Below are 23,961 nucleotides of genomic sequence, written 5' to 3' on the forward strand. Positions count from 1 at the left end.
ATGGATCCTATTACCATATTTTCTTGAGTGTAGTGCGCACCTCCCTCTAGCAGATTCATTATTTTGGATAATTTTTTTCTCCAAATATTATGCACACAAAAAATTTACACAGTACCCCTTCAGGGAAATCTGGTAAACGAATGGGTGATAAGAAACTTGGTCAGTACAAATTTGAAACTTGAGATAAAGAATCACCAGACATGTTGATTTACCGTTTGAATTGTATTTTTTGTACTGCAAGGCAGGGATTAAGATTACAATGTGTATTTTCTCGTAAACTAAGCTGGAAACAGCAATAAGCTGTACACATGTTTTCTTGTTTAATAGAAGTCATCTTCAGTGGGTCTTTATTTTTAATTGGTTTTGCAGCAGTATGCTATCAGACTTTTGGCGTGATAAAAAAAGAGAGCAAATTCTGAAGAATTTTTTTTTTTTCATTTCAATAAAATTTAGTCAGCAGATCCATTAAACAAGTAAAAAAAGTGCGGCCTTAGTAAAGTAAGCTGCCACTGAATACAGCTGGGCTCCAGGTAACTTGTCAGCACCAGAAGTATGTACTCCTTATTGTTTTAATATACTGGCAAAACGAAAGAGTACACTTAGAGTACTAAATGGAATTTAAGGGATTAATTTTGTGTATTAAGCTACGAATGTTCCTGTGACACGCCTTTCAAATTGGTTGCAAACAAGAAAAAACTTTCTGATGTTGAAATCGGATACAAAGATATGATAACATAGCACAAACGCAACCTCAGCAGAAAAGCATGATCTGATGGCAATCGTGCAAGTAAGGATGTAAACCAGGGAATTTCAGTCATTTATTTGAGGTTTGGAGATGCCTCGCCTATCTGAAAATGACAGCTTGTGAGCCAGTGGTATGCTTCAGTCAGGAACAGCATGAAGTTGTCAGGCGATTGAATGTGCACAGAAACACCATTTGGATGTTATGTCAGCGATGGCAGCAAACAAACACTATCAGAGGCCAAGGAGCGGCAGGCCATCCGTTACGAGCGTCGGTGAAGATCGTTGAATTTGAACCACCCATCTGCAAACTCAGTTCCTGCCTGCAACAATCACTGTGAGAACAATCCCTGACTGTACAAACAGACCAGCCAGATGCCCAATTCTGACCAACAATCACCGCCGATTGCATCTGCAGTGGTGGAGACAGCAAGTGTGTTGGACAGCAACTAAGTGGAGACATGTTCTGTTCACAAACGAGTCTTGTTTTCACCTCTCCCATGGTTTGCCGAATATGAGTATACCGACATCGCGACGAACGTTACGCTCAGAACTGTGTTGTAGGGGAAGGCCGTTTTGAAGGAGGCAGTGTTGTGGTGCAGGGAGGAATCACGGAGAGACAGAGAACTTGTTTGCAAGTGATCAATGGCAATTTAAACCAGCAGTGTTACCGTGACAAGGTCATCCAGCCTATCGTTTAGCCATTTTTTGAATCAACAAGGCCTTGGCATGATTTTTCAGCATGACAACGCCCGACCCCATGCAGCCCGGATTGTTCAGACAATGTGACTCCATGGACAGATGGCTCTCCAGAACATGTGGGATGAAATGTACCGCCGTCTCGACGTTTACCACCTGCTCCGACTACAGCACAGGAACTGAGAGACAGGCTGGTGGAGATATAGGATGCCATCCACACTGCTGTCTTAGATGTTTGACCCGTTCAATGCGAAGGAGATGCATTGCATGCATCCAAGCAAGAGGGACACACACGCTACTATCGTGTGAATTGACAATTCTGTTCTTGCATCTTTCTCTTGTCATAACGTCATTTCTGTGCTAGATATGTGTCATTAAATCAGTAAACTTGTTTGACTGGTCCATTGTCTGTTTGAAAATATGAATTCGTTCAGATGTGAGCGTCTACTTTTATCAGGTTTTTGTTCCATATTGTGTCAAAGAAACTTTTGTTGCTGAGTATATTTCATTTTGGATGTAATGAAAATGGATTTTTCTTAATTAAAAACAAACTTAATTAAGTTATAAATGCATTGTTTAAATAATGTGATAAACATAACTTGAATATTTAAGAACAGTATGATGAGACCTTCCAAATGATTTATGACATGTAGTAGCAAACACGTTTTACAAGCTGATAATTTTCTTGATAAATGTGTGCTTCATCTATCACCCCCGAGTCTCTGGGAACCAAGCAGTGACAGCAGTAACAGCACTTAAAGCTTCTCGTTGACTGGTTGTGTTTTGTAATTTATATAGTAAGAGTATGTCTCCTTGCTTCAGTTAAAATGTTTGGGCCTCCAGTTTTTCCACGAGGCCTCCAGTTTTTGGAATATGCTGGCTCTCACTTTACTCTGCTGAGTTTCAGACACTGGGTACACGCATGTCTATTGTATAATGTGCACTCCCCTCTAAGGTATTCAGTATTTTGGAGCAACTAAAGTCGCACATTATGGATAGAAATATTTTACATCGTATCCCTTCAGCAAAGTCAGGTTAGCGAACAGGTGATAACAAACTTGCTCAATGCAAATTTGAAATTTGAGATAAAATATCACTAGACATGATGATTTACCGTTTAAATAGTATTTCCAGTTCTACTAGGCATTGTTTTTGAAGCAGAGATTACCGGGTATATTTTCTTGTAAACTAAGCTGGAACCAGCAATCAGCTGACAACACATCTGTTCCCATTCTACCAGTGATTTGGTTAAAAAGTACTCAATGATATAACTTTAAAGAATTTTATTCAGAAGAATTGAACCTGAAACTATCATTGTATCAGGAATAATATATTCCAATATTGCACTATTTTAGTTGCAGCTTTACGATATATATTTAAAATAACAATAAACCATAGGCGAACAGCTGGTACAGCCGTTTGCTATTGCTGGATATTTTTTTTACGTATTGTTGGTTGGTTTGTTTAATGCCACACTCAGCAATATTCCAGCTATATGACGGCAATCTGTAAGTAATTATACCTGATACCAGACAATCCAGTATCAGGAAATGAGTCTCTGGGCTCCTTTTTATTATATTTTTTAAAGATAATTTAACAACTGTTTTTTTATTCTGTACGATATGTTCATTTCAGAGACTAGATGTTAGTCTCTCAGTCACCATTGAGGCTCCGGCGCTCGTGCTCGCAAAAACTCTGTGTTGAACTTTCATAGAAGTCAAACTACTGCAAATATGACTTTAAACAAGTCAAAGTATGGCATTTGTGATATTTGCATCCTTTCTCTGTCAACTAAAGTTTGTTTCAAGACGTCAATAACAGTAATTTGAACATGATTGCTCTAAATCATGGTGAGCTGCATGATGTACCGAACACTTCACACACGATTTTCCCAAAAATAACGTAAACAATATTGAATGAAATATTGATTAAACTTAATAAAATAGGTTACAAACTTTAGTCCAAATATACAATGAAAGACTTATTATGTCAGTGTTATTACTTGATAAATTTGCGTACTTCAGTATGCATTTGTTGACATTGTATTTCCAGTGTTACGTGCTCACTGTAATGTCTTTGCCTTGGAGGAAAAAAACATCAAAACTCATTATGGCGTGTATATATACCCTCTACACAGCTGCGATTTCTTAAAAAGGTTTGCACTATTCTCAAGAAAATACGCTGCTTGAAATCAGAGTATAATGTTTGAGAAATACATCTATAGTTGAATGCCAGACTGTACATGAATGCTGTAATGTGTATCTGATAAATTATCCTGCTCCGTATCATGCATATTGTCATACATACGCCAATATGGCCTTTATCTGGAGCCCTGAATACAGATACATGTATAACCTCGATAACTGACAGGATGCATAAAATATCCACAACAAAGTCATAGCAAGGCTTTAGTTTGTTGCATTCAGAACTTCCCAATCATATTCGTTTTCAAGAAACTGAAATCAGACATGCATGTCTGAATGATTTGATCTCTTGTATAAAGAATTTAGAAGCCTCGTGCTGATTGGCTGATTAGAAAGTTCACCTGATGCGACCTTTAGGGGTGTCCTCAGATCTTCATGCACAGAGATATTGTATGGGAGTAAAAGATCTAATATTACTTAGCCCTGAGATAAGAAAAAACAAATAAATTACATTGCTGTGGGGTTATCTCTACTTTGCAGACAGGATACAAAATATGAAAGCCACTGACCTCCAAGAAAGACAGCGTCAGCATTTTCGTCCTTGATTCCACAGAAAGACCGGAAACCTGATGACGTTTTCCTCAACAGGTAGTACAAGCCACTCTGGAAATATGAGAGTCACTAATGAAGAGGGATGTTATGCAACGTTCTGTAACATGAGAAGCTGAAGAAACACAGTGTATGGGGCAAATGATGAGGGAATCCTAACAGACGATGCACTCTTTCTTTGTTTGCCCTAGATACTCGTGGTAAGCGTAAGAACAGTTGGGGAGTGGTTTTTACTCCCCAATTCTCGCATTATCTAGTCAGTACTGGATAAAAGTGCTGGGCCAGTACTTGAGGTGAGGTGAAATAGGGTTTAAAGACATGTCCAAGATTATTGCACTTACACAATAAGTGTCTCTGTCTGTCTATTTGTACTAGTCCAGACTAATGCCGATTCTAAAGTGCTAGCCTACTGAGATACCATGCCGCAGCTTAACAGGATTACCCCCTCAGACACAGTATACTGACCAACCAGGCCCCTTAATGCAGAGTATCAGGCAGGGTAACAACAATTACCATCTTTTAACTTCTTTTGGCATGACATGGCTGGGGATTGAATCCCTGATCTTCCACTCCCCGGGCAGACGCTCTACCACCGGTAGTTGAAAAAAGTCACCAGAAATACTGAGTAATCTTAACCCAAAGACTGAAATGTTTAAGAACAACATTCCTGCTTGTCAGTAGTTGGTGGTGATGGTGAAATGGGGTTTAACGTCGCATCCAAGATTATTGCACTTATATAGCGACGTGCATGCACATGTGTGTGTGTGTGGCTGCTTGTACTAGTCCGGACTGATGCCGATTTATAGTGCTAGGACACTGAGATACCATGCCACAGTTTAACATGAATACCCCACTCAGACACAGTATACTGACTCCGAGCCGACCAGTCCTTGTTTTGACCTCTTAATGCCGAGTGCCAGACAGGGTAACGACAAGTACCATCTTTTAATGTCTTTTGGTATGACGCGGCCGGGGATTGAACCCCGGACCATCCTCTCTACGGGCGGGTTTAACATCAAGCTCAAGATTATTGCACTTACATTGTGACGTGCATCACGTGTCTGCGTCTGCTAGTACTAGTCCGGACTAATGCCAGTTTTATAGTACAAGCCCGAGATACAATGATGCAGCCTAAAGTTGGGATCATGGTTAGGTACAACTATGTAGAACAGCACAGATCAAAACATTGTTAAAGCAAATATCGAATTCAAAACATCGAAACCAGCACATAAATAAGAATAATTTGCAAATTAGTCCTGTCTAGCAATTTCAAAGGCTGAAACAAACTTAGAGGCTCCATATATGGTCACTGTTGGAGAAAATGGCTTCCCAAGTTACATGTTTGATCACACAAGCCCGTACCACTGTCAAATCAATGCACAATAAAGGGAGATAACTTTCTCTACTTTTTTCTCGCTAACGTTGCAGTCAACCTCAGTCAAATCAACGCACCATAAGGGGAGATAACTTACTGAATCATTTTCTCCATAGTGTTGAAGCAGCCCAGGGAGCAGTGGTAGGATGACAGTGAAGGCGATGAGGTCCAGGAGTAGCATGAGAAACACACGTGTGTAGACACGATTCATCCGTTTCTCCTCCTGGGGCGTCATGCTCTGGGCGTCCGTGATGACGGTCTTTGAGTTATTATTGACCTTGGCTGAAGCGGTACTGGCCATTTCGGCAGAGTCTGAAATAAAACATTTTATATCACAGATATGGTACTATATTAGTAGAAGAAGCATTATTTCTCGAAATATTTTATACAGCTTGCTGACAAGAGTGAGTGAGTGAGTGAGGTTTTACGCCGCTTTTCGCAATACATGTATTCCAGCAATATCACGGCGGGGAAACCAGAAATGGGCTTCACACATTGTACCCATGTCGGAATCGAACCCGGGTCTTCAGCGTGACAAGCAAACACTTTAACCAATAGGCTACCCGACCGCCCCTTGGTGGTAAGAGACAGCCCACTGATATTCTGGGTGCACTGGGAGTTTCTTTATTATAAACAGAATTTGTTCCAGAAAATACATTTTTGCCTCAAATTTAAAAACAAATATTTATATTCCCTGGACATGATCATGATCATCCTGAGAAATAGAAAATCAAAGAAAACATTTGTGTCAGGAAGCAGTGAATATATTCTGTTGCTAACACAAATGTGCCGGCTCTTGCAAAAGGAAGTGCAGGGGCCTAGACAACTCCTGGGTCCAAGTTGGGGAAGTGAACATGCAGAAAAGAGTCCTGGGCCCACTTGCACAAAACGATCTTAGCGCTAAGACTATTGTAAGCCTATGATAAAGTATGGGAGTTAAGATCATCTTAGCGCTAAGATCGCTTTGTGCAAGTGGGCCTTGGATGCTCAATTAAACCATTGGAAGAGTACATTCAGCATATTCATTAAATATATTATATAGATGTGAAAATGTTCTTTCCCCGTACCATATCTCCATAAGTAAGTTTGCACATTGAGTATGAATATGTAATAAGCTTATGTGACTGTAGTGTTGGTAACATGAGTGGTCTTCCAATACATTTTGTACTGTTTCTCTTCCCTAAAGTTTGGATGTCTACACAAATGTTATCATGTAACAGGGAGCAGTATTTAAATAAGCCAGTTTGGTCTGTTCACTGAACCCTTTCAAGTAAAGTTGAATAAAATATGTTAAAACTACATCTACATAAAGAACGATTATTTTCTTATAGCAGCTATAAACAAGCTTCAAAAAGGTGAAATGGTGTTTGACGTTAAGTTCGAGATTGATGCCACGTTCAAGATAAATTGCACTTTCATAGTGCATGCATGCGCGTGTGTGCTTCTTATTGTCCAAACTACCATGCTGCAGTTTAACATGTATACCCTACTCAGACAATGTATACTGACTCCGAGCGGACCAGTCCTTGCGTTATCCCCTTAATGCTGAGTGCCGGGCAGTGTTATTTCTGCGTCTTGGAAGCAGGAATTGTCATTTCTGCGTCTTGGAACCAGGAACTGTTATTTCTGCGTCTAGGAATCAGGAATTGTTATTTCTGCATCTTGAAAACTGGAATTGTCATTTCTGCGTCTTGGAAGCAGGAATTGTCATTTCTGCGTCTAGGAACCAGGAACTGTTATTTCTGCATCTTGGAACCAGGAATTGTTATTTCTGCGTCTAGGAATCAGGAATTCTTATTTCTGCATCTTGAAACCTGGAATTGTCATTTCTGCGTCTTGGAACCAGGAATTGTCATTTCTGCGTCTTGGAACCAGGAATTGTCATTTCTGCATCTTGGAACCAGGAACTGTTATCTCTGCATCTTGGAACAAGGAATTGTCATTTCTGCGTCTAGGAATCAGGAATTGTTATTTCTGCATCTTGAAACCTGGAATTGTCATTTCTGCGTCTTGGAACCAGGAATTGTCATTTCTGCGTCTTGGAAGCAGGAATTGTCATTTCTGCATCTTGGAAGCAGGAATTGTCATTTCTGCGTCTAGGAACCAGGAACTGTTATTTCTGCATCTTGGAACCAGGAATTGTCATTTCTGTGTCTAGAAATCAGGAATTGTTATTGCTGCATCTTGAAACCTGGAATTGTCATTTCTGCGTCTTGGAAGTAGGAATTGTCATTTCTGCGTCTAGGAACCAGGAACTGTTATTTCTGCATCTTGGAACCAGGAATTGTCATTTCTGTGTCTAGGAATCAGGAATTGTTATTTCTGCATCTTGAAACCTGGACTTGTCATTTCTGCGTCTTGGAACCAGGAATTGTCATTTCTGCGTCTTGGAAGCAGGAATTGTCATTTCTGCATCTTGGAACCAGGAACTGTTATCTCTGCATCTTGGAACCAGGAATTGTTATTTCTGCGTCTAGGAATCAGGAATTGTTATTTCTGCATCTTGAAACCTGGAATTGTCATTTCTGCGTCTTGGAAGCAGGAATTTTCATTTCTGCGTCTAGGAACCAGGAACTGTTATTTCAACATCTTGAAACCTGGAATTGTCATTTCTGCGTCTTGGAAGCAGGAATTGTCATTTCTGCGTCTTGGAACCAGGAATTGTCATTTCTGCGTCTTGGAACCAGGAATTGTCATTTCTGCATCTTGGAACCAGGAACTGTTATTTCTGCGTCTAGGAACCAGGAATTGTTATTGCTGCATCTTGAAACCTGGAATTGTCATTTCTGCGTCTTGGAAGCAGGAATTGTCATTTCTGCGTCTAGGAACCAGGAACTGTTATTTCTGCATCTTGGAACCAGGAATTGTCATTTCTGTGTCTAGGAATCAGGAATTGTCATTTCTGCGTCTTGGAAACAGGAATTGTCATTTCTGCATCTTGGAACCAGGAACTGTTATCTCTGCATCTTGGAACCAGGAATTGTCATTTCTGCGTCTAGGAATCAGGAATTCTTATTTCTGCATCTTGAAACCTGGAATTGTCATTTCTGCGTCTTGGAACCAGGAATTGTCATTTCTGCGTCTTGGAACAAGGAATTGTCATTTCTGCATCTTGGAACCAGGAACTGTTATTTCTGCGTCTAGGAACCAGGAACTGTTATCTCTGCATCTTGGAACCAGGAATTGTCATTTCTGCGTCTAGGAATCAGGAATTGTTATTTCTGCATCTTGAAACCTGGAATTGTCATTTCTGCGTCTTGGAACCAGGAATTGTCATTTCTGCGTCTTGGAACCAGGAATTGTCATTTCTGCATCTTGGAACCAGGAACTGTTATTTCTGCGTCTAGGAATCAGGAATTGTTATTGCTGCATCTTGAAACCTGGAATTGTCATTTCTGCGTCTTGGAAGCAGGAATTGTCATTTCTGCGTCTAGGAACCAGGAACTGTTATTTCTGCATCTTGGAACCAGGAATTGTCATTTCGGCGTCTAGGAATCAGGAATTCTTATTTCTGCATCTTGAAACCTGGAATTGTCATTTCTGCCTCCTGGAACCAGGAATTGTCATTTCTGCATCTTGGAACCAAACCTGCCTGCATCCACTGCCAACCAAAACCTGGCTGTGCAAAGTCACTAAAACCTTCAATCCAGTATTGGAATGGTTCACAGATGTCAAGACAATGCAATTATGTTCACTGTCATGAACACTGCCTGATTGCATTTAATAGCCTCGACCTACAGCCACATATGCTAGAGCTGTGCTATCAGAGTTGCATGGCACTCTTTGTTTCGATATAATCATGAATTTTACATTGACACGTTTCTGCATCAAGATTCATTAACCACAACACGTTGTCAAAACTTCCTGGGTTTGTATACACAATGTTTCTCCATCACCCATGACAGTTAATATGCGGTGTAGCATATAGTGACAAGTGTATATTTCTCATCAAGTAATGAAATGAGGTCATATATTACTCATGGAATCTAAATGATGAAATGAAATTTCGAAACCTACCGTTGCCTGATATTAAAGCAATTTGTTGAATAGATGGCAACAAGACATGGCAACGGCATGGTGAACGAGAAACGTTGATGATGCCAAAATAACGTTCATTGGTACGATCACCGTGGCTTTCCTCTCACCTTAACCAGGCTATGCAGTGATTGGTTGGATGAGACTAGCGACTACACTGCGAAGCAGATGTATCTATTCACAGGGGACATAGTGACAAGGTATCTTCAAACTGTGAAATATTGACTATTTTTTTTTATTGAAACGATATAATGAAATATTAAAGTATTGAAATTATTTGCCCTACAATGGTACTATAGCATTAGGAATTTAAAAACTTTAGCAAGGATTACGAAGACTTCACATTAGAGTTACTTCCCTTTGTTTTGAGCTGCAACAGAGACAAAAATGGCCGACTTTGACGTTGTCAAAAAATACTTCGTATATTTCTATTACATTGATTACTATTATCATCAAGCCTTAAATTTGGTTTAGTATGGATTAATAGTGTATGCTACTATTGCAATATTAAAAACAGCACCAATAATCACCCCTAGTTGTATTATTACATTATCACATGAAAACATAAAATATAAATTTAGAAGTCATATTTTGAAACTCCTTTATGAAACCGACTAGAAGTTTGTTACAAATAAATATCACTGTTGAGGGGTACATACGGAATAAGACATCTTGTACAGAAAATGTCATGTGAAATTGATGGTAAGTGTTGTTTAGCCCTGCACTTGTCATGCAAGTCTGGACACTAAAACCCTGGCCATCCAGACTAGTGGTTGACAGCATGAGCATCAGATCAGTTTTGTTAATGTTAAAGGTATCCAAATTGCCAATTTGAATTTCAAACATTTTGGAGGGTATTGCTATATGTTATGGCTACTTTAAATCATTAAATTAATGCAGGCATATGGTGTATGATGGCTTCCTGTCAAATAATCTTATAATTACAAGAAAACACTGCTCCCCCACGTAGAGAACATGCCCAATACAGCAACAGCAGTCATAGTGAAAACACAACACTGCTCATTCATGTTCAAAGGACTGCGCTAACTTGTGCCACAACATTTGGAATCTGCACAATCTTCATCGTTGACCCGGCCTTTCTCATTTGAATATGTCTTACCGGTACTTGGAATTTCCTGCTTTTGATATAATGGTAAACAATTCACATGTTAAGCAGTTGAAGTTAAGTTTGTGAAGATATTATGAAATTAAACTGCTAGCACCCCATACTGTCAAGGAATTCTCCTTCTACGGTCACGGTGTCATCCTACATCAACGATTCCAGTACCTTCGTCAACAAACTTAAAGAAGCCAAGCTCACAGGTCGCATGGTCAGCTACAATTTAGTAGACCTCTTTACCAACATACCTCTGCAGGAAATCCTACACAGCAGTTACAGACCCGCATTGACATGTTGACCAGTTAGACACATCCCTCTCATAGACAGCATCACACAGTTAACCCGGCTCCTGTTTCACCACCTGGTGCTTCACATGGAATGACAAGATCTATCAGTGGACACATGGCCTCCCAATGGGTTCCCCCTTGTCCCAAGTCGTTACAGAAATCTTTATGACAAAGCTGCCTTGACATCCTCCCCTTCCAACCTTTATGCTGGTACAGAAAATACATGACACATTCACCATCCTAGACAAAAACCAGGACCTCGTGCCCTACTGGACTACCTCAACCTACAACACCAAAGGATCAAGGTCACCATGGAAACAGAAAGCCACCACAAGTTACCCTTCCTCAGTGTACAACACAACAACAGTCATGACCACATCTACACTCTCGGCTACGGCAAACCCACTCACACGGACCAGTACATTCACTACATGTCAAACATGCCATAACTGCCACCTTCACCCAACAAACCATAGCCATCTGCAACCCGAACAGTCTCAGCACAAGTAATTCAGCATCTCAAACACACTTTCATCACCCTCAATGGATACCCCAAATAACTGGTGGAGAAAACCATACGTAAAACCAAAGAAATTCAGCAAAAAGATCCCATTTCCAAGTCCAAACCAACCCCATCACCCATCCTTGTCTGCACCCCATACCAAGGCCCTACCAGCCACCAGATCAGCAGGCTGCTCACCAAAACAGCCAACATAGACGAGACCTTCACTTCCAACAGGACAGAAAAAAACATATTACACGGCAACAGTAAAGGTCCCACCCAGACCACCCCAAACCCCAGGGGATGGATGTGTGTATGAGATATCATGCAACTCTGGACACAATTACATTGAAGAGACTTTACGCCCCATAGCTACGAGAATGAAAGAACACATGACCACTGTTGAAAAATCTGACATGAAATCTGCCCTTTCAGCACATCTAATAAAAAATCCTGGCCACCATATTTCCTGGCCACAAACCAGGATCCTCCATGCAAACATCAGCCATCAGTCAAAGAGGAAACTTCAAGAAAGCATCAAAATCCAAAGAAAGAAGCCAGCCAGTAACAGAGACCAGGGTACCTACCCAGTGTGTACTCCACTGTGCTATGATCAAATCATCTACCACAATGAACATATTGATTGCCTTAGTGCTTGTGTCAAAAAGCCAGATCCTGTGTACTCCAGTGTACTTAATTAATCCTCTCTCTAATCGGCTTCGTCATTATATTGTCATCTTTGTACATTCATCCCACCTTATGTTGTGTTAACATATCATGACTTATAAATATATATACTGTATATCCAAAGTAATTCTCATGACACCCTTGGCACATAATAACATAAATAATATGTTTTGCGGAGCAGTTAAGCATCAGGAAAGGATATAAAATTTAAGATATTCCCTTTCTTTAAAATGAATACTGCTTATGCCATGCAACATAAAACTAAAGACAACTTTTTCATTAAAAAGTTGAGTCCATTGTTAAATAGGTACCCTGTAATACAATGTGAGTGAGTGAGTTTAACGCCCCTTTTAACAGTATTCCAGTTATATCGTGGCGTGTCAGCTTAATGTGGGAGGAAAGCCCGAAGTGATGCAGGTCTCAGACGTTTACCGCTTCTGTAAAACCCACGAGCACGGGTATGGTGCTGACAAACCTAGAAATATAATCTGGGCGAACCGGGATTCAAACCCACAATCATAGGTTCTGGCGTGCACAGCGAATCGCGGCGCCTTAGACGACTGGGCCACCCATTTTTTATTTATTTATTTATTTATTTATTTATTTATTTATGCAGAGTAAGTACACACTTTATGAACTTTATGCACCTTGCTCAGAATTCACCTGATGAAGGAGCAAGAAGTAGCTCACAAATGTCGTGAAACAACAAAAGAAGTTGCTTTCCATAAATTGTCATGTATTCATGTTCTAATGACAATCAAAGACTTCATTGAGTTATCGCTGAATAAATTTTCAAGTTTCATAGGAAGGGGGCTCTCCCATAAATTTTCCAACACATTTCAGGCCAGAGGTTGGCGCCCGCATTAATTTGGTGACACATTATTTGCATGATTTACAGTATTCAGGCTAGTCTCCGTTCTTCGTTAAATTCCATCTGTGCTATGTTGTCACACTTTGACCGTCCAGGCATGGCATATGTGTCAGTTCAGCTAGTTTAATGTCTTCAAGCTGCAGTCTTGTTAACTTGTTCACTGTTTAGTTTTTTGTTGTTTAACACTGCACTCAGCAATATTCAAGCTATATGGTGGTCTGTAAATAATTGAGTTTGGACCAGACAATCCAGTGATTGACATCATGAGCATCGATCTATGCATTTGGGATACAATGACATGCATCAACCAAGTCAGCAAAACTAACACTCCCCTTAGTCGCTTCTTACATCAAACATGGGTTGCTGAAGACCTATTCTAACCTGGATCTTCGCAGGTCCTGTGTTCATTTCCTGTCTCCAACACTAGGAGTAGTCAGACAACACATTGAGCATTGGTGATACATGTTCTGTCTCAACTATCATGACATAATACTACTACTCAAGCTAATCCCCGTGGTAGCCTGGTCACGGAGCTCTCGATACTACATCTTCCCGAGGCAAGAGAGTTAACTGACTTTAAAAGTCCAGTTTCCACCCTTGCCTAACCAGGCTGGAATTACTAGGCTCGATCGAAGCGCCACCAGTGGCTATTACCAGTGATGTCCCCTCTAAGCCTCTCCTATGGACCAATCAGATTCCACCTCTCGTATCACTTGCGTTTGCTTCACACAAAATGGTGGCGCCCAGTCAGGATGATCTGATCGATTATCAAGATCTATATTGTGATAAAACGGGTCTTACATCGTGAAATGCATCGAATCATGTGAGCACCTTGATTAAAAACATGAAAAGAATTGGAAGATATCTGCTGATAAAGAGTTAGCGGTGCAAATGCTTTGCAAATCCTGCAATCGACCGAAATCTGCACAACAGTTTACGAACCGGATTACGATTTCGGTGCGCGATTTTGATTGGACTATGCATAGACTCGTTAGTCCAGCCAAAATGTAACTCCATAATATGAGCCAAGGTAGGCTAGGGTGGAAACTGGACTTTTATAGTCAGTTAACTCTCTTGCCTCGGGAAGATGTCTATACTATCGCTGCCACCAGTCACAGCTCCTCACAGTGGTAGGCAGCCTACTACAATGCATGGAGTTGAACTCGCAACCGACTGACCATTATGTTTACAAACAAGTCACGACTGTCATGATGCCGAATGCACTTCCCCCAGGTGAATTGTTCTATTTGTTTGTCAATTTGCAATTTTATTTCATTTCAACTATCATGTTATACTGACAACATAAGGAGGAAGCTGGATGTTTTTCCGTTGGTCTGCAATCCCAAACCAATCTGATAAAGAAACGTAATTTCATATGGAAAATAGTAAGTCAGTTGTAAACCTTTTTCCAATTCACAATATTGACACTCCCACTGACATACACCTAATACGTATATAGATCTGTGTTATCCTAAAAAGTGAGACTGACCAATCAGAGAGCAGACCTACTAACCCCATTATGAGCCTGTGGACCACCAGTAAAAGTCCAAGGTGGTTCTTACTGACCTAATATCGAGGCAGTATACCGTCAGTAACAGCCATTTTGGATTTTCCTACATCCACTTCACATATTACACATGAAAATTCTGGTACAGAAATTTGTTATTCGACACTGTTTTGTGTTTTAATATCGTTAATTGTGATTGGCGACCTGTGAAGATCCGTGGTAGAATAGGTCTTCAGCAACCCATGCTTGCCGTAAAAGGCAAATATGCTTGTCGTAAAAGGCGACTGAGGGGATCGGGTGGTCAGGCTCGCTGACTTGGTTTGAAGCATGTCAAATATCCCAATTGTATGGATCGATGCTCATGATATCAATCACTGGATTGTCTGATCCAGACTTGATTATTTACAGACCGCCGTCATATAACTGGAATATTGCTTAGTGTGGCGTAAAACAACAAACAAAAAATTGTGATTGGCAAAGACATTAATTTTTAAAGAAACCGTGTTCGTGACTTTATTACCAAAAAATATAGAGCAGAAAAGCCAAGTGGAGGTTACTGATTTACAAATAACGTTATAGAACATAATGTAGGATGACGTCACAATCAAGAAACGTGATGCCAATGACCTCTCATAGCAATAGAATAGACAGCAGCCCTTTGTCAGGGATAGGCAGACTGCTATCAAGTTACAGTGGCACGCAGATTTCTGTTAACATGCGGCATATTTATGATAATTCTATCCAGTTTAACTATAAGTCTTGTATAAACATTCACATGTAGTGCATTATATATTCCACTGTTAACGTTTTTGATGACATTAAAGCGTTGTATCGGAAACATATGTACTGGGCCTGTCATTTATACCGGTTGTAAGTGTCAAGTTTTCATGACATGTGCGATAAAGATTCCAGAGAGTGTAAACTTTTCGGTATAAGAAATTCGTTATTCTGTCATTAGCTGTCATACAGTGTCATATTTGGTAAGCAGAAATATATTGGGCTCTGCTGACACCTCACCAAATATTGTTTTCTGCTAGCCTAATATGACACTGTATATGGCAGCTAAAGAAAGATGCCATAACTAATAATATATCTATATACGTCTTTGCATACACTAAAATATACATTTCACTACACCAATTTTGGCTGTTTGCACACTGGTGGCAGCGATGATGCTGGGTGGGTATGCGCTAGGCAGGAACTTGACTTCTACACAGCAAGAAAGTATGACAAACATATGAACGGTAAGTGTTTATAAAAAATATTTTATATGTTGCTCACTATCAGTAGAAACATGTTTAATCCTACTACAACACTCTGATTGCCATATGAGACAATGTTTGTCCGGAATATAAATGTTTTTGTTTTCAACTGTGCAGCAGGGCATTGATAAAGTCCCGTGAAGATCCGGGGTAGAATAGGTCTTCAGCAACCCATGCTTGCCGTAAAAGGCGACTATGCTTGTCGTAAAAGGCGACTAACGGGATCGGGTGGTCAGGCTCGCTGACTTGTTTGATGCAGGTCATCGATCCCAATTTCTGGGATCGATGCTCATGATATCAATAACTGGATTGTCTGGTCCAGACTCGATTATTTACAGACCGCAGTCATAAAGCTGGAATATTGCTGAGTGTGGCGTAAAACAACAAACCAACCAAACCAACAGCATTGATAGATATGTGTGCTCTTTTGAACGTAAGAATGCTAACAAAAAGAATAGTTTTGATCCATCTTCAAAATCAGCGAATCTCATTTCACCATGAGCTAGATGTTGCATGTAATTTTGAAATTCTGACTCCTGACTAAGATCAATTGATAATTCCCTTTTAAAATTCTAAATCCCCAGTTTTGTTTTCTGAATAATACTGTGATATAAACATATTTATTTCCAAAAAGTGGAGGGATTGACAAACAAGCAAATTTTGCTTATCTGAATGCCTCTCCCAAACATAATACACATACAAATTACAATGTATTGAAAGTGACATAAGATTTGGTTGGTTGGTTTGTTGTTTTACGCCGCACTCAGCAATATTCCAGCTATACGATGGCGGTCTGTAAATAATCGAGTCTGGACCAGACAATCCCATGATTAATATCATGAGCATCGATCCAAACAATTGGGATCAATGACATGCATCAACCAAGTCAGCGAGCCTGACCATCCGATCCCGTTAGCCGCCTTTTATGACAAGCATAGTCACTTTTTACGGCAAGCATGGGTTGCTGAAGACCTATTCTACCCCGGAATCTTCACGGGTCAAAAGTGACATAAGATATAGCATACATTATATAATTGACATTAAAGATAAGTATTGTTCTGTAGGTGTTTTATTACTGGATTATCTTTCGTAACTACAGCTACGTTATTATTTACATCCAGCACAACAACATCGCAGTATCATACAGCAAAACCAACATCTAAGACAAAATCTCTAAATCCGCAAAAAGATCTGCACTGATTTCAAAATTTCAAGATTTGTCGTTAAATGGAATTACCATTAGGAATCGAATTAAAATCGTGGCCTTTTACAAAATAATACATATTTTGCCTTCATGTCCTGTTTAAGGGACACGTAAGAAAGAAATGAAGTGCATCTTCCATGTGATAGCCACAACAATATCTCGGGCTGTCGGATATAAATCTGGCAAATTTGTCGGCGTAAAGATCACTGCAGCCAGGCCTGAGACGGGAGTGTAAAACCTGACAGAATCTTGATCCATAATTTACATCAAAGTATATACCAATCTTATCATTGCTGTTTATAAAACCTTTAAAACTTCCTAAGCTACTGGCATTGGTGTATTCAATAGGTAGTGAGTTCCAAATATTAGCTGTATCTGGAATAAATGATGTGGCATAATTATTTGTTTTACACTTTATGTTTTGCAGCTGTGAGCTGTTTCTCAAATTATAATCACTTGCATTCGACACTCTAAGGACGAGAGATAATCCGGTACTAGATTGTTAACCATTTTATAAAAGATATTTAACTTTTGAAAATGCCTTCTTTCTTCTAATGACGTAAGATTTGTTTCTTTATAAAGTTTACCGTGACTAGTTCCACGAACAGCCCCACAAATTGTTCTGAGTGCATCTAGATTCATACATAATATCCGGTGTTTTTCTATTTAAACGATACTTGAAACTCCTGAGACAGTGAATCATTGGACTGACTTTCTTAACTAGGCTATCAATGTGATTGTTCCACATACAATCTTCTTGGAGAGTACGTCTGAGATGTTCATGAGAAAGAACTTCCTGAACTGTAGTGTTACTCATTTTCAAAACTGGTTTTACAAGAGGAAGAATCTTCCGTGAAAATTAAATATATATTGTTTTATTAGGGTTGAAATCGACCTGCCAGTTTTCTGCACAAGAGGATATTCTGATTAGATCGTTATTCAGACAATGTGCTGCTGTATGTGGATCTTTTACCACGACGTATAGGGATGTGTCATCGGCAAACAGTCTAATAGTACTATCAATATCGTCTATAATGTCGTTCATGAAGATTAAAAACAGTAGCGGTCCTAAAACTGACCCTTATGGAACTCCGGCCATAACTGGTTGTAAGTCTGAACTATACCCATTGATAACAACCCGTTGACATCTATTTTTTAGGTAGCTTTCAAACCAGTTTATGGATAAGGCCTCCATGCCAAACTTTATCAAAGGCCTAACTATTGTCGCAAAAGACTGCTCTGATTTCTTTGCCTTTATCCAATTCTCTAGCAATAAAATCACATAAGTAAGTCAGCTGGTTAGCGGTAGAATCTCCTGGCATGAAACACGATTGAAAATTATTCTCTCTTAAGTCATTAAAAACCTATTTAAAAACACATTTTTCAAATATCTTTGCCACACAACACGTGAGAGCTACAGGTCTATAATTACTATATTCATTAATATTACCTTTCTTATAAATAGTAAGTAGGAAGCTTCTTTCCAACTTACCAGAAAAATAGAAATGTCCAGGGATACATTAAACAATTTAGCAAGTGGATCTGATATCGCTGAAGCAGTTAATTTCAATAATCTATTGCCGATACAGTCGGGCCCTGTTGCTTTAGTTACATCAACAGACAGGAGAACATCTTGAACTTCCTTTGTTGTTAGAATGATAGTAGAGAGCGATTCTTCTGTTTTAAGCTTAATATCAGGGAGAATTTTATCAGGATAGTTATCAGATTCCTGGTCAGAGAAATAATTGTTCATCACATTTGCAATATCCCCCTTTTATCATCATATGGTATATCGTGGTAATTAATGAGAGGGAATTTTGCATTACTGGTGCCCCTTAAATAGTTTTTAACTAGCGGCAACCATACCTTTTCACCGTACGCATCATTAATTTTACTATCAATCTTGAGTACATATTTTCTCTTTGCAGTGCGAACATAGGAGATAACACGGTTTCTTATTTGACGAAAATGAGTCCAGTCAGAATCTAAGTTACGCTTTTTAGCAACCTTATGAATTCTGTTACGTTTCCTGATCAGTCGACGTATCCTGCTAGTGATCCATAGTGGATCATTAGGTCTAATTGTTACACATTTGTTAGGAATATGATTATTTCATACGTCAATAACTGTCCGGGTAAAACATTCTGCCATGTCAACATTTCTGGATGATAACAAATGATCCCACTATAGCACCAATAGTCACCCCTAGTTGTATTATTACATTATAACAGCTATTCATGTTCACATGAAAACATAAAATATAAATTTAGAAGTCATATTTTGAAACTCCTTTATGAAACCGACTAGAACTGCATTCAAAATAAATATCACTGTTGAGGGGTACATACGGAATAAGACATCTTGTACAGAAAATGTCATGTGAAATTGATGGTAAGTGTTGTTTAGCCCTGCACTTGTCATGCAAGTCTGGACACTGAAACCCTGGCCATGCAGACTAGTGGTTGACAGCATGAGCATCAGATCAGTTTTGTTAATGTTAAAGGTATCCAAATTGCCAATTTGAATTTCAAACATTTTGGAGGGTATTGCTCCACATTTAGTGCATTATATATTCCACTGTTAACGTTTTTGTTGACATTAAAGCGTTGTATCGGAAACATATGTACTGGGCCTGTCATTTATACCGGTTGTAAGTGTCAAGTTTTCGTGACATGTGCGATAAAAATACTAGACAGTGTAAACTCTTTGGTATAAGAAATTTGTTAAGGTGTCATTAGCTGTCATGCATACAGTGTCATATTAGGTTAGCAGAAATATATTGGGCATACATCAATAATTATCAGGGTAAAACATTCTGCCATAACGTCAACATTTCTGGATGATAACAAATGATCCCACTTTGTCTCACTTAAGCTGTCAATAATTTTTTCATTATCAGCCATGTTGTAATTTTAGATTTTTCTTTTAAAATTTGCATTGCTAGGTATGTTTTCCTTAATTTTTTATGAATATAGGACAATGATCACTGCATATAGGATCAGATACACCCACACACTGTCTACATTAGTTACGAACAATAAATCAATCAAAGTTCTGGAGGTAGGTGTATACCTGTGGGCTCAGTTATAATTTGGGTCAACCCATATGTTGCTTGTAAGAGATCTATTTTGTTCTTACTTTCTCTAAGAATATCGAGATTAAAGTCCCCAGCTACAATAGTTGGTATATTCAGATCTATCGCGTTACATATTGACTGATCTATCAACTCCCAGTAAGCAGTAATAACTGAAAAAATTATTAATGAAAAAACAGATTAATTCGGTAATCTGCATTAGTGTTACGACCGTGACGGTAATGAAGGAGGTCCCTCCGTGTATACCAAGCACGTGCATGAACCGACGAGGGTACAACAGGACAGTGCGTGGATATCTGCTTGTTGACATGTTTTACAAACAATGGATATGAATACCCTAACACACACAAGCTTCTGGCAAGGAGACTGTTATAGATGTAAGTACCTTGTAGTACCCGTCTTTAAGGTGATAATACTCACTGCATATGTAGAAAATCTAAAATACTATGTTAAATTACGGCATACATACACACATTGCCTGCCCCTCTAATTCACACTATCATACAATTACATACTTACACACATGCACGCATGCATACATACACACATACATACTTAAATACATACTTTGTATTTACCTGCACAATCTTTTCAATAATGTATTTTGGAATAATACTGTGCATTAAGTGTTCTCATTTACCATGTATTTGTCCAGATTACTTCAAAGTGTATACCGTATTCGACGTAATAAGCGCCCAGGGCGCTCTCAAAATTAGAAATAGGTGGCTCTTATTAGAATATCATTTTGGTGAAAAAAACAGAGTTGAAAGATAAATTTCGTGGTTTATGCTGACAGCCTGAAGTGTTTATGTACGACAGATATATTTTTCCAGAATCTAATTGCCCATAATTAAGGGTGCATATAACACACAAGTGCGTATTATACACGAATAAATAAGTCTTGTGTACATTGATCAATCGGAAGGGGTGCTAATTGGGATTGTTCACTAGCCAATATTAGCAAATGTCGCCGTGGGCGCTTATTAGAGTGAGGCGCTTATTACGTCGAATACAGTAAGTACATCTGTGACTGACTTCATATACAAAACACTGTCAAAAAGTATTTTTTGTTAGAATAGAAATAAACTGATTTCTGAGAGTGCCAGGTCTCCAGAAATTGTTTTGGGCCATTGAGTATTAATATTCATAATAATAATTCATTTCTAAGGCACCTAACTTCAAACGTGTTATATATTACAGTAAATTCAGTTATTTACAGAAGCTGGAGTGGAATCATGCAGAAGTCACAGAACAATATGCATGGTAACGTTGATCGGAATTCTAGAAGCTTGAAAAGTAAAAGTGACTTTTGTAATTAGCATCCAATCAGCTTGTAATAACTTATTAATCCTGTTAATCCTTATCCTTATTGTAGGCTTCAGAGCTTCAGATAAGCTGCGTATCTGCGTGAAATACGCATCAGAAAGGCAGAAATACGCAGTAAAATAAAATCCAAGCGTATGAAATACGCAACGAACATTACAGATACGCTACAAATATAAAACTTGTGCGTATCATCAAAATATTGTGAATTAACCCTGCGTATTCGATTAGCAAATCAGCAACTTATTTTGAAATTATAAACGGGCATTCCGTCAACCTTGCCAAACTCCACGATGACAGTTACATCATGATCATTTGCCATCACATTTTCTTGTGGAAGTATCCAGGTATTTTTGAGTCCTATAAAGCTCTCGAACCTACACGACACCAGTTTGCAGGGACTAGATGAATAGTGTTTTTAAATATTTAACTTAAATACCCACATGTGTAAAATCTAGTGGGTAACAGAAATTTGAATACCCAGATAGAATTACTGATACCCAATGATTTTAAAATGCTTGGGTACAATACCCACAACACCAAAAGCTTATCTGGAGCTCTGAGGCTTACATGTATCTGGCTTCATTACCTGTGTGCTATTAGTCCTACTGTATCTCTGGGTTTAGCCAATCATTTGTATGCTACTTGTCATCTGTTACGTGTTGTTGTTAACGTTAATCTGCTTATCACAACATGTCACACACATATACCTTTCTTCACTATGGTTGCAATCACTCTAGCTTGATAACGGTGTGAGAATCTACATTGAATAGTACTCATGCACATTCCAATACTCATTAGGAAACACTGAAATAGCTCAAAGCTCGAGATATCCTTGTACATACCTTCGCCTGGGACTCGTGGCAAACTGTGACTGCGTGAAACCACTGCTCGTCAAACAGTGAGTGCGTGACACCTTCTCTGCGCTGAACCCCTATGGCGTAAATGTTTACAAAACACCCGGTACAGTTTTAGGCCTCCTCATTGGAACACGTCAACCAGCATCACACGGAATGACATTGCATATCTCTTTGACTGGAATATCGATTTGTCTATTTTCCCGCGTAGTATACACCCCTCTACAACCTGTCGATGGCGACAGGTCAATAAAATATGACACACTGCTTAAAGTTTCAACAAAACCCCATTAACTTACATCAAAAGTTTTATGACTGAGACGATATTCCTTCCATGCTCTTCCGGCTTTGGAGGTCAGGGGTCGCATGCCAAAGGTCATGTCAGAGGTTAAATGTGCCGTAGCGTGATTTTCACCCGCTTCAAACGATAACGAATGGAGAAGTTTTAACGAGTCAAATTGTGCCTTTGCAAATTTAATGTGACGTGGTTATCACTTGAAAAACAACTTCGCTTGGGAGTTTAGGTTTTTGAACGATTACTTTTATGCATTACATAAATTATTGGTTGACTGGTCTTGTATAAGATGTTATCAGTAAAATTATCATCCTTTGACCTTTGACACGATGAAGTCAATTGTCTGACTATATACAATTCTCCCCTGGTATGAACATATTGGTGGGGGGTGGGGGGGGGGGGGGGGTGGGGGGGTGGGGGGGTGTGTGCGTGCGTGTGTGTGTGTGTGTGTGTGGGGGGGGGGGGGGGGGGGTGCGTGCGCATGTGTGTGTGTGTGCGTGCGTGTGTATGTATGTGTGTGTGTGTGTGGATGTGTGTGTGTGCGTGTGCGTGCGCGTGTCTGTGTGTGTGTGTGTGTGTGTGTGGATGTCTCTGTGTGTGTGGATGTGTGTCTGTGTGTGTGTGTGTGTGTGTGTGTGTGTGTGTTGTCCCAGTTAATTATTGAACAAATATTTCTGCTCCAAACTGTAGAGAACGTGTCTGCCACAAACATTCAAACAATACATTGTTACAAGACGGTTTTTAAAAAATAACTATTTACGCTATTATATTTTATCTGATATTTAAATTATATAATTTAATCAATATTTGTTTTTTTCAGCTGTAGCTAAACAAATATGGAGTCTCCATACAAAATCCCAGCTGCCCGTCACCATCCCCGGATATCAAATGGTCGGTCCCCGCAATCAACCCCCACATCAGCTGTGTCCCAGCACGTCAACATTAATCACTCATTTACACTCTACTGATTTTCAAATGAATAGTAGCGCACCCTAGCTAATAAATATCATATCTAACGCACCAGACACCATTAAAACATCGAACACGTGTTCCAGTGGTGTATTTGACACCGTCGTAATAGAAATATACTTCATTAGCTGTTATCTGTAAAGGTATATAAACTGTTGCAAAAATGTTCATTTAAACTAAATGACAAACCTCCAATATGTCTGGCTTCTATAGACTGCCTTATCTAAACGAATGCACTGTGAACACAACACTTTGTATGTCTTATCAATAAAAGTAGAAAATACACATTCATCTCCAGCGGAAATATATTAATAACATAAAAGCTTGTTACGGTTTTAGTTTAAAAAACAATAACGACACTACTACTACTACTACTACTA

At 39.2% G+C, this 23,961-nt stretch overlaps 1 protein-coding gene across 4 annotated transcripts in view; it reads right to left on the minus strand.

Annotated features, from left to right (window-relative positions):
* LOC124138468 (major facilitator superfamily domain-containing protein 10-like) overlaps positions 1-23,961 on the minus strand; it is a 43,729-nt gene that overhangs the window by 16,523 nt on the left and 3,245 nt on the right. For 2 of the 4 annotated variants that reach the window (XM_048385156.1, XM_048385157.1), the window contains exons 2-3: positions 5,666-5,880; positions 4,154-4,247 (exon numbers count right to left, since the gene is read on the minus strand). In XM_048385156.1, coding sequence (XP_048241113.1) covers positions 4,154-4,247; positions 5,666-5,880 — 309 coding nt within the window. Of the gene's footprint in view, positions 1-4,153; positions 4,248-5,665; positions 5,881-22,305; positions 22,748-23,961 lie in introns of those variants that run through there. The other 2 variants (XM_046505108.2, XM_046505107.2) reach the window with 2 other exon arrangements.

Source organism: Haliotis rufescens, unplaced genomic scaffold (genome assembly GCF_023055435.1).
Source record: "Haliotis rufescens isolate VD_foot unplaced genomic scaffold, xgHalRufe1.0.p SCAF_54, whole genome shotgun sequence".
Classification (NCBI taxonomy): domain Eukaryota; kingdom Metazoa; phylum Mollusca; class Gastropoda; order Lepetellida; family Haliotidae; genus Haliotis; species Haliotis rufescens.